The sequence below is a fragment of the Lynx canadensis genome, chromosome B1, assembly GCF_007474595.2.
Source record: "Lynx canadensis isolate LIC74 chromosome B1, mLynCan4.pri.v2, whole genome shotgun sequence".
NCBI classification, from domain to species: Eukaryota; Metazoa; Chordata; class Mammalia; order Carnivora; family Felidae; genus Lynx; species Lynx canadensis.
The window spans coordinates 82,069,355-82,084,419 of NC_044306.2; the positions used below are offsets into that span (position 1 = coordinate 82,069,355).

Below are 15,065 nucleotides of genomic sequence, written 5' to 3' on the forward strand. Positions count from 1 at the left end.
ATAGATTGAGATTTTTAGAGATTTTTGAAATCACGTTCCCAGTAAAAACTGTCTAATAGTTTGATAGGATCAAGATGTGCAGGCCAAGTTATCTACCTGTTTAAGACCAGGTATAATTGAAAAAATACTTAGTCGTGAGAGGGTTCAGTCAGGTGCAGGTAGGGTGAACTGTAGACAACCATGATTATCATAGAATTTGGGTTTTTGACATAAAGTTTTGCTTTTGTTTTGCTTCTAAAGAATGTTAGTGATGAGAAATGTACAAGAGTTTCATCACCATCAAAGTCAAAGAAATTAGAATGCCCACCTGCAGAGCAAGTAAGTACATTGTTGAATTTGACATTGAATGCTTCATTCTGTGGGGTTTTTCTTCTTTTTTTAATGTTTATTTGAGAGAGAAAGAGCAAGTGGGGGAGGGGCAGAGAGAGGGAGAGAACCCCAAGCAGGCTGTATGCTGTCAGCGCAGAGTCCATTGTGGGACTCAATCCCATGACCATGGGGCTCGATCCCACAACCCTGGGATCCTGATCTGAGCCAAAATCAAGAGTTGGACACTTAACCGACTGAGCCACCCAGGTGCCCCTGTTTTTAAATGATCATACAAAGAAGAAAGAAACCCAGGGGTGCCTGGATGGCTTAGTTGTTTGAGGATACGACTCTTGAATTTATTTAGCTCAGGTCATGATCTCATGGTTAGTGGGATCAAGCCCAGCATCAGGGCCCCTCTGTTAGTTTGGAGCCTGCTTAGCATTCTCTCTTTCTCTTGCCCCTCTCCCCCATTCTCCCTCTCTCCCTCTCCCTCTCTTTCTCTCTCTTTCTCTCTCTCTCTTAAATAAATAATAAACAAATTGGGAGGATTTACTCTGGCGTCATAATTTGGGTACAGTTATGATTCATCTGTAATTCTTTTGTTGCTTAGTCTAGAATGTTCTGTTTCTGTGGACTTTTTTTTTTTGAGAGAGAAACCGAGAATCCCAAGCAGGCTGCTTGCTGTCCTTGCAGAGTCTGAGGTGGGGTTCAGATCTCATGACAGTGAGATCATGACCTGGGCTGAAATCAGTCAGACACTTACGGGACTGAGCCACCTATGTGCCCCTTTAAAGATTTTATTTTGAAGTAATCTCTGCATACAGTGTGGGGCTTGAACTCACAACCTGAAGAGCTACATACTCTACTGATTGAGCCAGCCAGACATTCCTCTGTAGAATGTTATTTATTAAAAAAAAATTTTTTTAACATTTATTTTTTTAGAGATAGAGCATAGGGGCAGGGGTCAGAGAGAGAGGGAGACACAGAATCTGAAGTAGGCCCCAGGCTCTGAGCTGTCCGCACAGAGTGCGGCACAGGACTTGAACCCACTGACTGTGAGATCATGACCTGAGCTGAAATCAGGAGTCGGGTGTTTAAGTGAGCCTCCCAGGTGCCACCTGGAATGTTATTTTTATAATCACCATATTTTGGACATAGAAGCCTTACTTGTGAATTGATTTTGAATAAACTTAATATTTGGTGTCTTGTGTTATTTTTATGGTGGGTTGGGTTGGCTTGAAAATTCGATTTTTGAAGGGAAATTACAAATTACTGCAGTATTTAAAAAATTTTTTTTTTTTCAACGTTTATTTATTTTTTTTTTGGGACAGAGAGAGACAGAGCATGAACGGGGGAGGGGCAGAGAGAGAGGGACACACAGAATCGGAAACAGGCTCCAGGCTCTGAGCCATCAGCCCAGAGCCTGACGCGGGGCTCGAACTCCCGGACCGCGAGATCGTGACCTGGCTGAAGTCGGACGCTTAACCGACTGCGCCACCCAGGCGCCCCTGCAGTATTTTAAAACTTCCTAAAGAGTTGTCTGAATCTTTAACACTTTATAGAAGGGAGGGTCTCAGTCTAATATAGGAATAAAGTTCTTAGTCCTTCCTTGCCTCTCAGTTAACATTCTTCATGTTCGTTAGAAAGCATACAGTTTATGGTATATCTGTGTGTGAAGAGCAGTTCTAAATAACTCGTGAATTTCAAAATGATTTCAGTGATTTTTCTTTCTTTCCTGAAAAGCATTATTTAAGATGCTTTAGAGTTTATGTCTCTGCCAGTGTCTTCTGTGACTTTTGGTAGGCAATCCTTGGTTAGGATTAAATTTGTGTGGAAATTTTATCTACTGTGTTTTTCATTTCTGAGATCAGAAAAATCTATATAGAAGCTGTAGTTATGTAAAAGGCAGCTCAGGGTACATTTGGTGTTAAAATTAGTGTTAAGCAAAATGAACTTTTGTCTTTTTCCACCCCCTCTCTTGAAGAAGCCAGCAGAACATGTGTCTTTGTCAAATCCAGCTCCCCTTCTAGTTTCTCCAGAGGTACATCTAACTCCTGCGGTGCCTTCTTTACCAGCCACTGTGCCAGCCTGGCCAAGTGAACCTACAACTTTCGGACCAACAGGTTAGATAAGAATTAAAAAGCTCCTTGAACCAGCCAACGAAAGCTTTCCAAGTCAGAGACTTTAAGTTCTTTATTTTTAAACTTTTAAAATTATTATTAAAAATATTTTCTCAAGTAATCTTTTTCCAACGTGGGGCTCGAACTCAGTGACCCCAAGATCAAGAGTTGCACACTCTGCTGACTGAGCCAACCAGGCACCCCAGAGACTTCAAATTCTTGATAGCTTGACCTCAGAGCAGGGTTAGGCGTGTGGAGCCTCACAGAGCTTTTTGTGATCCTCTGTTTTGCCCTGCTTCTAGCATGGGAAGACCAGTTTAATTTGGTATTCGACATGTACCCTCAGGATCTCAGGAGCAAAATGTTTGAGCTGGTTGTCCCCACTAGTTGCTTCGATTGCTCAGCACTGACAATCACAGTTTGCATTTCCCATTGACCAGCACTTGATACTCCCCCTGCCCCAGCCATTGAACCTTTTGCCAGGCTGTGTGTCTTGCTCATATTTGTAAGAGCTACTATTAGAGGACATTGACTCAAGGCTTGTTTCCTGGCCTCATTTCCTCCTGTGTGTCTCAGAGGGTCCTTAGTTGGTATAAAAGGTGCTTAATAAAAAGTAAAAGGTTAATAATTAATAATCAATAAAAGATTGCTTAAATGCTTCTTTTTATCAGTTATGTTAGTTGTACAGCATTCTTTACCTTTTAGCTTAATGTAGACTTGTATTTTAGGGAGAAATATTTTCACCTTTTTATAGCTTGTGCTTCCTTTTTCTCTTTTGTAGGTGTCCCTGCTCAAATTCCTGTTTTGTCAGTGACACAGACTCTGACTACTGGACCTGATTCTGCTGTGTCCCAAGCTCATTTAACACCCTCTCCAGTTCCTGTGTCAATACAGGCAGTTAACCAGCCCTTGATGCCTTTGCCTCAGACGTTGAGCCTTTACCAGGACCCACTCTACCCTGGGTTTCCTTACAATGAAAAGGGAGATCGAGCCATTGCACCACCTTATTCACTGTGTCACACCGGGGAGGACCTGCCTAAAGGTGAGATCCTTTTCCTAGTTCAGAATGATTTTATTTATCAAATACTGATATGGGTTCAGCAGGAAATGTGAATAGGGGTCAGAGGTTATGTTACTTAGGAGGAACCCGAAGGGCTGACTGTAGGGAGAGAAGGATTTGGCTATGAGGCATTCACTTTGTTTCAGCTTGTGTTTGATTGGAATATGGTTTTTGTATATTTAGTAACTATCCCTCCTGTATGTCATTTTTTTCAAAAGCAGCCTAAAACCATTTTGAGTTAAATTTTAATAATGTCACCAACTAGGTGACTAAGCATTACTGAGTTTTCTCATCACTGGACTGGGTTTTGAGACCACTTCTGTTTTTCCATGAAAAAAATGAGAGGAATGAATATAACTATGTATTTTTTAAGAATTTCTTTTAAGTTTGCCTTTTTTAAAAGGAATTTTAGTTTGCAGAATTTTCTGTCTGTAGAAAAATTGAAAGAGTAATGCAGTGACTTTATGCTCTTTACCTGGATTTTGTGGACAATTTTATTAGTGGTTTGATGTTTGAGTCTATGGATAACTGGTTAATGTTGAATGAATACTTTCTAATGTTAATAACGAGTTAGGTTTATGTTGATTTTATTCTTATCCCCCAACATTTTTATTTCGTAATTTTTAAAACCCCACAGAGAAGTTGAGAAACAAATACACTGAACACCTGAATTTCCTTCACACAAAATTAATTTTAATCAGATAAAAATCTCAATTTAAGCCATTTTAGGACTTAGATGTTAGCACAGACAAAGCATATTGAACCTGGAATTACCTTACAGTAACAGAACTTGATTTGGGTTATTACAGTTTTTACCTTAGAGGAAACAATTTGAGTAGGCAAAATTGTCTTCAGAGCTATATTGTTTGAGGATAATGGGAAAAAAAAACCTTTTTGAATGTATGATTTTAGTAATTATTGTTATTTATTTTTAGATAAGAACATTCTTCGATTCTTCTTTAATCTTGGTGTAAAGGTATTTACATTTTATCATTTAAAAGTTGGTTTTAAGTTAATGCTGTTTTAAATTATCAGTATTTAAATAATCTTAACTCCTACCCTGTCGGTAAATAACAACCTAAGGTTTACTAGATCACATTATTTTAAGAACTAGGATTTTCAGCACTGTATTGTGTGTTTTTGGTAGTGGTTGAGGCTCTAGAACTTGCTTGTTTTGTTTTTGTTTTTGTTTTTTTTTTAACTGGAAATGGTTTAACCCTGTGAATATATTCAGGAAATAGTCCTCATCCCTGGGGCAGCCTAGTGAAAATGCCCTCATTGGGGAATTTAGTGGAAGATCTGGGTTTGAAATTCTGCTTCATCACTTTTTAGCTGCCTGTCTCTGGGCAAGTCATTTAGTGTATCTTAGCTTTTTTCGTTTGTGTTATGTGGATAATACTCTTCCATCTACCTCATTTGTTGAAAGGAAGAAGGAAAAACCTTGTAAAACTTCTCCTATGGGAGGTGGTGTGTTCACGAGCATAGCAGAGCTATCCTTTGGGAAGTAGTCAACCTAGAAATAACTTGCCTCAGAAAGAGAGGCTGGAGAACTCTGTGTCCTGATGTGTTAGCTCCTGTCTTAGATTAATTTCTGTGGGTTTTAGACTATTAAAATATGAAATGAATTGCTGTACTGTAATCTACCGGTGAGTTCATACAAGGAGACTTAATTAATTTTATCGTCTACTGTATTCACTGCCTTGTTTTATATTTACCTAATGTTGGCTTTAGCTAATTGGTTAATTTGCCAATTAGCTGGTACATTTTTCTTCATGTTTGGTGGTTAGCTGGCCCTTTGCAGGGGAAGGATTCGGATTATTTTCAGTATTACCTTCTCTGACTTAATCCTTGCGGTTGGAATGCCCTTGGGTCTGGCTCCTAGACCTGTGGAGTCTTAACACTGGGGATCATCTACTTCTAAAGCAATATTTTTCTGGTAGAACAGAAAGGTCCGGACCCATTAACTAGTTGGCATGGGGTCACACAGTGAGTTAGTGGTGGAGCCAGAATACAAATGCAGGTCAAGCTAAACAACCAGCGATTGAGCTATTCAAAGATGGCAGCTCAAGTGCTTAATGGTGGTTGTTTCTGGGATCTAGTTACAGATCTGGGATGTAGTTATATCCAAAGGATGGAATTAATGATTATGATAATCTGTGGGTGAGTTCATTACATTGTCTCCTGTCACCTCAGTACCAGGAGTTTGGGTTCATTTCTAGATAGGAATAAAGAATGGAATCTTAGAGCAGTGATTGAATTTTGTAATTCCTTTTCATGTTCCATATCACAGTGATTATATGGTCTTGGTAGGCACGAGACATTTGATGCACTCACTCTAAACTTCTTTTCCCCTTTTTGTTTATGTTACTGTTTTTGTCTCTTTTAGGCATATAGTTGTCCTATGTGGGCCCCACATTCTTACCTGTACCCTCTGCACCAGGCCTACCTGGCAGCCTGCAGGATGTACCCAAAGGTCTCTGTCCCTGTGTATCCTCCAAATCCTTGGTTCCAGGAAGCTCCTTCTGCTCAGAATGAAAGTGATTGTACCTGTACCGATGCACACTTTCCTATGCAGACTGAGGCCAGTGTTAATGGTCAGATGCCACAGGCAGAGATTGGACCACCAACATTTTCTTCACCTCTGGTCATCCCTCCATCTCAGGTGTCTGAAGGTCACGGACAGTTGTCTTACCAGCCTGATCTTGAATCTGAAAACTCTGGGCAGCTTCTTCATGCTGAATATGAAGAGTCACTAAGTGGCAAGAATATGTTCCCACAACCGTCCTTTGGACCTAGTCCATTCTTAGGCCCAGTTCCTATTGCACCTCCTTTCTTTCCTCATGTTTGGTATGGATACCCTTTTCAGGGATTTATAGAAAATCCAGTAATGCGGCAGAATATTGTTCTGCCCTCTGATGAGAAAGAATTGGATCTCCCCCTGGAAAATCTGGATCTGTCTAAAGAATGTGGTTCAGTTTCAGCAGTGGATGAGTTTCGGGAGGCTAGAGGCGAAGGCACACATTCTCTCCCTGAAGCTAGTATGAGTAAGCGTGAGGGCCGAGCGGAGCAGTCATCCCAGACACCTAAGGCAGATCTGGCATCGGCTACCATCCCTCCTGTAGCAGAGGAAAAGGCTCATCTTCCCACTCAGATTCTAAACCGAGAGAGAGAAACTGTGCCTGTTGAGCTTGAGCCTAAGAGGACCATTCCAAGTCTGAAGGAGAAGTCAGAAAAAGTGAAAGATCCTAAGATTGCTGCTGATGTGGTCAGTGGGGCCAACTCTGTGGCTAGCAGAGTGCAAAGACCAAAAGAAGAGAGTTCAGAAGATGAAAACGAAGTATCTAATATTCTGAGAAGTGGTAGATCCAAGCAGTTTTATAATCAGACTTATGGAGGCAGGAAGTACAAAAGTGATTGGGGCTCTTCTGGTAGAGGAGGTTATCAACATGCGCGAGGTGAGGAGTCCTGGAAGGGGCAGCCAAGCAGAAGCCGAGATGAAGGTTATCAGTACCATCGAAATGTCCGAGGACGGCCTTATCGGGGGGATAGGAGGAGGTCTGGGATGGGAGATGGCCATCGGGGACAAAACACTTGACAGTCGCTGCTGTGGTATTTGAGAGCAGAAACCTCTTCTTAGGTGGAATGTTTCTGAAGGCTTTAACAAAATCATTAAATAAAAACCCACATTGGAACTATCTCCTCCCCTCCCCCTTCACCCTCACTCCCATCCTGGACAAGAGATTTTGGATATGCGTTCAAGGGGCAGGTGAATTCCTGGCATTGCCATTTTTCTTTGTTCAAAATCTGTTTATCAGGTAGCTGCCCCCATAAAAAGTAGAAAATAAGTTTGTTAAAGTATTTTTTATAAACAGCTTAATATAAAACTTAGATTTAGTGTTTGGTTTTTTTCCTTACATAAGTTTAATTTCAGATGTTGGAAATGTGTGCTTTATAGTGTTTACTAAAGTGACAAGAAAAATATACCATTTGACACACTATAGATTCCAAAACATAACATTGCACCAAATAGAAATGTATATTTTATTATGCAATGCCTTAGTCATAAACTGGGCTCAAATGATTCTTAGCCTAAAACACTGTTGTCTTTTGAAATGCTTCCAACCCAAAGGCCTTTCATCTCAATATCTGTCAAACTTGAATAATGTCTTCTCTTTAATATTACACATAAGGCAGCCTATTAACCTGTGTCTTAGAAATGTTGTATATAGTTCTTTTAATATTCATAGGGTATATTTTTGAATTTTGGTGAGTATTTGTTGAACTTGAGATCGCATACAAGACAGATGTTTAAGAAATAATAGGAAATCTAATGAAATGGCTGTTTCCACCAAGAATTCCTAGCACTGGTGTAAATATCATGGTGCCTACTTGAAAGAAATGTAGATGCTATGCATTTTGAAAATAATCTGCATCTGTTAAAACTGCAGAAGTTTTTTAATGCCACTTTAACACTAATGCACTGACAGATTTAAATATTTTGTGAGAAGAAATGTTAAAAAATTTTTAGCTTGACAGGTTTCTATGGAGTTACTGTGTTTTGTTTTTCTCTTTGCACCATTGGTTATGTGTATCACTTTACATTTGCATGTTCTACTTGTCACATGCCTGGGACTATTGTACAAAAAAAGGATGATTGTGATTTCTAGTTCTTTTCTAGAGGATGCTGCTAGAAAATGGTTGCTTTGCATTGTATAGCTTATTACCCCTTCTGTAACATCTCTCTTCTGATCCTGCTTCTTTTTGGTCTTTGCAGTATTTATGGAAATTCCCTTTGCATGTTGCACTCTCTTCTCAGTTGGAGATTTAACACTGAATCAACACAGTATTCATGCATCTGTGTTTATGTTTTCTTTTGGTCAGGAAGTTTGAGTGCTATGCAAATGATGTAGTAATTTCCCTTTGCATGCCATGTGTAATATACCTAGCCAAAAATAGATTTTTTTTTTAAACGGCAAATTACTTTTAAAAGCAAATACAATTCACTTGAATTTGACAAACTGAAGCAGATGAGTTCTCTGGGTTCTTCAATTACCCACAGGAATGTTTGGATGCCAGCTAGGCTCAGTTGAATCTCCACTGTACTGTAATAATGGTTATTTACCTCTGTGTTGTTTTAATTACCTAATGTCTGTGTAACTGCTGATTTGAGTAGTGATTAGTATTTAGATGTTTTGTGACATAGGATTTTAGAGAGCACTTTGGAAGATAACATTTTATTATGATGGTGCTAGGTAGAAATTTGTAAAGATGGATGGTCTTGTGGAAAAGAAAAAAAATTTGAGAGAACTTGTTGAAAGGAATTTCTGTTGTCATCTTCTAAGCTAGAACAATTGGGGAAAGTACTGCTGAAGCCATTTTTATCTTAGTTAACAGAAACAGTTATGGAATCAGATTATAGGGTCCTCCACTTTCAGCTCATTATTTTTTATGTCATATTAGCTTACCTGATAATTGTTATGAAAACACATTTAGATTATAATGACTAGATTTTAATGTTCAAAGACGTTTGATCTCAGGAGTCCAAAAGAAATTGCTCTTCCCAGTGTCTTTGATCTTCTGACTGAGATTTGATCGATTTCTTCTGGACACGTCTCAAAATTGGATAGGAAAGAATATCATTCATGTTTTTACTGTCCCTGTGTCTTACCTCAGTTAACAGAATATATAGTTCTTGCAGGAAACACTGATTTGCTTCCTGTTTCCCATATCTTAACTCCAGGACATGACGGAAACAGTGCTGAACGAGAACTTTAGTAGCAGATTGTACTTTACTCAGTGACCTCTGGACTAAAAGGATTCTGACTTTTGATAGTTTTAAAATTACTAGTCTTTGCATGAAGGTCAGTTTTTATTTTCCCTTTAGTTTTGTTTTAAATGTATTAGTGCAGGGGATTTTGCCTTATACTGCGCTCAAGTTAGGGCCAAGCAAGCTTTTGTCCTCCTTCATTTTAACTGAGTCATAAGGTATGTTGCTATGAGATACAACGTTCCTGTATAAGAGAAAAACAAAAGCTTAGAAGTGAGAATCATTTGTATTTTGAGTTAGAAATTATGGAACTTCACCATATTACGATTATACACATTTTGAAGAACAGATGTTTAGAATGACCAAAGCTCACCTGTTCATTTTAGTTAGTTGCTTTTGCTGAACTTGATTCCTGTCCCTTTCCTTTTAGCGTCGTGTATATTTCTCTTCCAGTCGTTTCCTCGTTTCCTCTCAGATACATCTTCGGCTCTTGTTCCACGCAGTCGGTGGCAGCAGGATGCCAGCATCTGTGCAGTCCTTGTCTTGTTTCTTGGTAACCCATATGTTCATTTTCATGGCTGACCTAAGCTCAGAACCTGCCTTGACCTGGCAGGAGTAGGTCTTCCCAAACCACGATGCTGACAACAGCTTATTTGATGCAAACTATGTATATTCTTGCGGTGTGTTTCCTTTGTGACTCAAGGTTGAATTAAAATGCCTGTGAACTGCAAACTTGCTAATGATTGACTTGGTGCAATAAAGTTCCTTTCTGACCATTTCTGGTTTAGAAAACATTCAGCCATCCTAGAAACTAGCAATATTTATTTATGCCTCATTTATTTTACCTTTGGTTTTAGATGAGGTAACCTTAGTCTTTCACTTATGGGTACTAAGCAAGGTCCATTTTAGTGTAGCTGAAGAGAATGCATATTTGGCTACACGATTTCTGTTTACTGTATTTTGCTTCCTATTTAATGTCTAAATACTATTATGTTTTTGTTTAAAATCTTAGTAATGGCTCAGTTCCAATATGTCATTTTCAAAGAACTAAGGTTTTGCTACTAGTGTCAGCCATTTACTCTCCCGCTAATTGGGATTTCCCACTAAATGGGAATTTTTTTCCCCCCTGAAATACAAGTTTTAGAAAATCTTAGAAGAGGGGTGGGTGCATGTCTTAATGCTGGGAAACAGCAACTTTGGGGTTGAGTTTACTTGAATGGATTAAAAATTGCATTGTTACAGAGCTAGAAGAAAATTTATGTATGAAAAATGATAATAGCCTTACACTGAGTACAAATAATACTTAAAAGCATGTGAAGATGTGATCATTTGTGATGTTACTTGTAAAAAAAAAAAGTATATATACATATCTTTTGAAGTGTTGAAAGGAAAATAGTACTTTATATTCTTTATCATATCACTTTTTGTAAGTGTTGGATATATTCCTGTTTATTTTTCTATGTTCTGTTTTGTAGCCTTAAGAAGTGTTTCAAACATATCTGAATGTATAAAATAAGAGTAAATGCCCTACATGGTGTGATGCTGCATTATATATAAAACTGTGTGCATATATTAAATTTTGTCTCTTGATTGTGCTTGTGATTCTTTGGTTCCAGGGTAAACCAAGTAATATAGCGTATAAATCTTAAGAGGAATTTTAGTAAACATCTAAAAATAAGAGATGGTTTCCATGCTTTTTATCCAGTCAGAAGATAATTCTAGTATGTGAAACCAAAAACCACGTGGGATTTATAATCTGTGGGGTAGGTACTGTTGTTTTCCCTACTTAATATATATAACAAAACTGAAATTTTAAAAAATAGGCCAACTAATTTGACTAAAGTCATGCAGCTAATAAGTGGTAGAATTTGCATTTGTACCTAGCTCTGAGTGGTTTTAGAACTAGTGCTCTGTCATTTTTTCCAGCATTCATTAAATGAAATGAGATATGTAGACTAAGATACTTTACAGATTAAATGGGTTATTTTAAAGTTAGTATTCAATACAGGCATACCTTGTTTTACTGTACTTCATTTTATTGTGCTTCGCAGATACTGTGTTTTTTATAGGTAAGAGGTTTGTGGCAACCTTGCATTGAGCAAGTCTGTTGGTGCTGTTTTTCTAACACTTGATCACTCTGTCACGTTTTGATAATTCTCAATATTTCAAACTTTTTCATTTTATTTGTCATAGTGGTCTGTGATCTGATCAGTGATTATGATTTGGTGTAAGCTCAGATGATGGTTAGCAACTTTTAGCAATAAAATGTTTTAAAGTTATGTACATGGTTTTTAGACATAATGCTATTGCATGCTTTAATAGACTATGGTGTAAACAGTTACAGGTACTGGGAAACCAAAAACAAAAACAAAAAACCTCTTTCACTCACTTGGACCCACAGTATTACTGAGGTGTGCCTGTAATATTTGTCTAATGAAGAAAGATAAAACTATTTGAAAGTTTTATTTGAAAACAGGGTACCTGGATGGCTCAGTTGGTTTTGCATCCAACTTGATTTCAGCTCAGGTCATGGTCTCACCGGTTCATGGGTTCAAGCCTTGCATCAGGCTCTGCGCTGACAGTGTGGAGCCTGCTTGGGATTCTATCTCTCCCTCTCTCTCTCAAAAGTAAATAAAAACATGAAAAAAAATTAAGACCCAGCGGGTGTACATAAACACTCTGAAACCCCAAATTTCTTAGTATTTGTTTAACCTACTCACTATATGGACTTTGTCTAAAGAATGGCTTTCCCAGGAAGGAGAGCCTGAAACAAAAGCTTCTTTCAGTAACAGGTGTTTGGTGGAAAGATGAGCTGGGAACAGGGGCAGCAAGCTGGGAAGGATAAGTTGGTTAGGCATGTAGGCCTGACCTTGGGATTGCCCAGGCAGGTGAGTGAAGTATCACAGAACCTTGGAATGGAGGGAGAGAAGGAGAAACAAAGGGAAGCATTTATCTGTTAGCCGAGTGAGTGCCATAGACTTTCCTCATGCTGGAGCACGAGGAAAGCAAGAAGGGTGTTACTCGGTGTTGGGTGGGGCACTTTCTGAATTTGGTCACTTGAAGTGGATGGATAAAAAGGTGGCAGCAGGTGACCAGAAGTGTTCTATACAGTTTCTCTTAAGTTGTCTATAATTAAAAGGACTTTTCACTTTTGAGTATTTTGTTGTATTTTTGCTTAATTTGGCTGTTGGGTCCATGTTTGGGGAATAGTATGAGAAAGTAAACTACAAAAGAAGTAAACAGCTTCCTTTCCTAAGCCTTAAATTTATAAGCTCTTCAAGTGTAAAGCTACAGACACTGGTTGTAAACATGCTAAGAGGCTTTTAGATTGTTCATTAGAGAAGTTGGAGCTTCAAAGTCCATCCTTTTTATGTACGTAATATTTCTGTAACTAGATTTCAGTTTCCACATTCAGAAAAAAAATCGAGATCAAAAGATGCAAATACAGAAGATGAACAGTGTGATTCTCATGGCCTCCTATCTCTTTGAATATTTTACTTAACTGTTCACAATAAAAATTCTGGGTACTAATTTTTTTCTTTTAAATGAAAACCTTGGCTTTAGGCTAACCAACTTCAGATGGAGTAGAAAACCAGACTAACTGCTGTATGTATGTACCTACCTGTGTATGTACCTGTTACTATGACTATGTAGCCTGTTGAATGTTTCCTGTGTATTACTTCCTAGACCAGAAGTTAGTAAAAAGTATTTGAATTATGTATACTTTTATAGGGTATATAGAATTATATAGGGTATATTCACAAAGTAGGGGCCAAAAGTGGAGGCCAGAAACCCAAGGTATGGACATAAAGTGACACTAAGCCTGCATTCCTTGAAAAGGGATGGATGGACGTGGCTGACAGTTTCATTAGCTGTAAACTGTGTAGATACGGGAGAGACTGGGGCACGTACAGGGTTGGGAACTGGAACTAACATTTGCATTAAAGCCAGGAGCACCCCAGCAAAAAAGGCAATCCTAAAGTAAGATAAGCCTAAAAGCCCCAAACACTGAGAATGTGTTGGCAAGCTAAGATGAAAAGTAGTTTCTAGCTGGTAATATATGTGGGTCGCCTAGCCAGAAATGAATGCAGAGCCTTCCATGAGACAGACCTCACTCAGCCAAGGAGGCAAAGTTACTTTAACAGGAAGGTTGTTTGGACTTAACTGCTTAAAGTTTTATTTCCCTTTCATGAGAAATCTCGAGGGAAGTGGTAGGTGGCAGTTGTACAGTTTTAATGTGAAGACTAGCATCCTTGTGGCTTTCTTGGCATTTCCCTGTGCCACTTTATGGTAACAAATCCACAAGAAGTATTACCAGATATGTATCTCCTTTTCTCAAGAAGTCAAGAGGGCTTCCAGAAACACTCCAAGAGACTTCTACTTTGAACTTACTGGCTAGAACTGGGTCAACATGGCCATGCCTAGCTCTAAGAGAGACTAGGAAAATGAAGAAGGACTTGTCATGATTGTCTTTGCTCATTTATGACCCACTGTCCGGTGCTGGGTACATACTACCCTATGAAACTGCAAGGAAGGAGGTGCTGGTGAGTACAAGGTTGGGAAGGAAAAGGGGAGTGTTTAGCGCACTAAACCTTGGGATTTTCACAGATAAAATACCACAACATCAATTCATTAACCAAAAGGCAAGGAAATAATCCCATCAAGAGTAAGAGGTAGCAGAAAGTTAAGTGGACAGGATCTAAGTGGTTCAAAAATACTGAAAGACGACAGAATAAAAACAGCTGTTGAAGAACTGCTATCTTGGTAATTCTAGCTGCTGCCTTAACTGGTATTTGCTTTATCTCCTCAATCCCTAACGAGCACGAAAAACCTGTAATGAAGGCGAGGAGAATCCACTAAACCTGCCTGTATTCATCCTTTCATTTCTTCATGCCCATGCTCATTTCTGTCTCACCTCACATTTATTCTGCTTCGCATTATTTATCATTTGTTATTGTAGATGTTACTTTTTCTGGGAGCTACCTCCTTCACTTAGCCCTGACTCTGCAACCCAGAATGGTTTCTCTTCTGAACCAGAGTGTGCATTCGCCAAACACTGGGTTGTGAGCTTGACATAAATGTATCTAAATGTTAATGGATATGGATGAAATTATAAACTGAGTTATCTCTGGCCACGATGTAGAAGGCAAACTACATGCCAGATGTCAAACTATGCAATTATAAGCAAGAGATTCGGGACTGGGCTTCAAGATGCTATGGTCTAATATCAGGTAAACCTAAATTGCATAAATACACTGCTTTTGTTAATACTGCTGTACACTGGTTGAACATAATACAGATTCTCTCTTTATTGAAGGTTTAAAAACTTAAATGATCTCTAAACAGTTGATACAGTATATGAAGTTCAAAAGGTAATGGCCATATGTGTATATATCCCCTTTCCTTTGCCTGTTCTTTAGCCAAGTTCGCATTCCCAAAGGCTTACTGTCTTGAGTATCCTTTTGGTATTTTAATATTTTATATATTTTCAATAAATGGTGTATTTATGAACTGTTGCACCATTTAGAGAGATTTTCCAATCAGGACATAGCAATCTTTCCAAATTTAATAGCTAACATCTGCATTGGTAGTGTATTTGAGTTGGTTTTTATAGAAAAACTTGTTAGCAACTGTAAGATCTTTTCTATTGCTATATAAAAGTTTAACATCTAAATCTGTATTTTAAAAAATTTCATTTACACAAACAATATTACAGTTAATACATATTCTGTTGTCAGCAATACGTAGAAAGAACTGTGCTTATTTTATCACAAGTGTTTTCTTTAGGACAGAATACGGAATCAGTAAG

The 15,065-nt window shown here is 38.4% G+C and overlaps 1 protein-coding gene across 1 annotated transcript in view; it reads left to right on the forward strand.

Annotated features, from left to right (window-relative positions):
- OTUD4 (OTU deubiquitinase 4) overlaps window positions 1–10,846 on the forward strand; it is a 46,224-nt gene extending 35,378 nt beyond the window's left edge. The window contains exons 17-21 of the mRNA XM_030312993.1: window positions 241–318; window positions 2,294–2,432; window positions 3,211–3,471; window positions 4,425–4,465; window positions 5,876–10,846. Coding sequence (XP_030168853.1) covers window positions 241–318; window positions 2,294–2,432; window positions 3,211–3,471; window positions 4,425–4,465; window positions 5,876–7,084 — 1,728 coding nt within the window. The 3' untranslated portion in view covers window positions 7,085–10,846. The remainder of the gene's footprint in view (window positions 1–240; window positions 319–2,293; window positions 2,433–3,210; window positions 3,472–4,424; window positions 4,466–5,875) is intronic.
- Window positions 10,847–15,065: the final 4,219 nt, after the last annotated feature.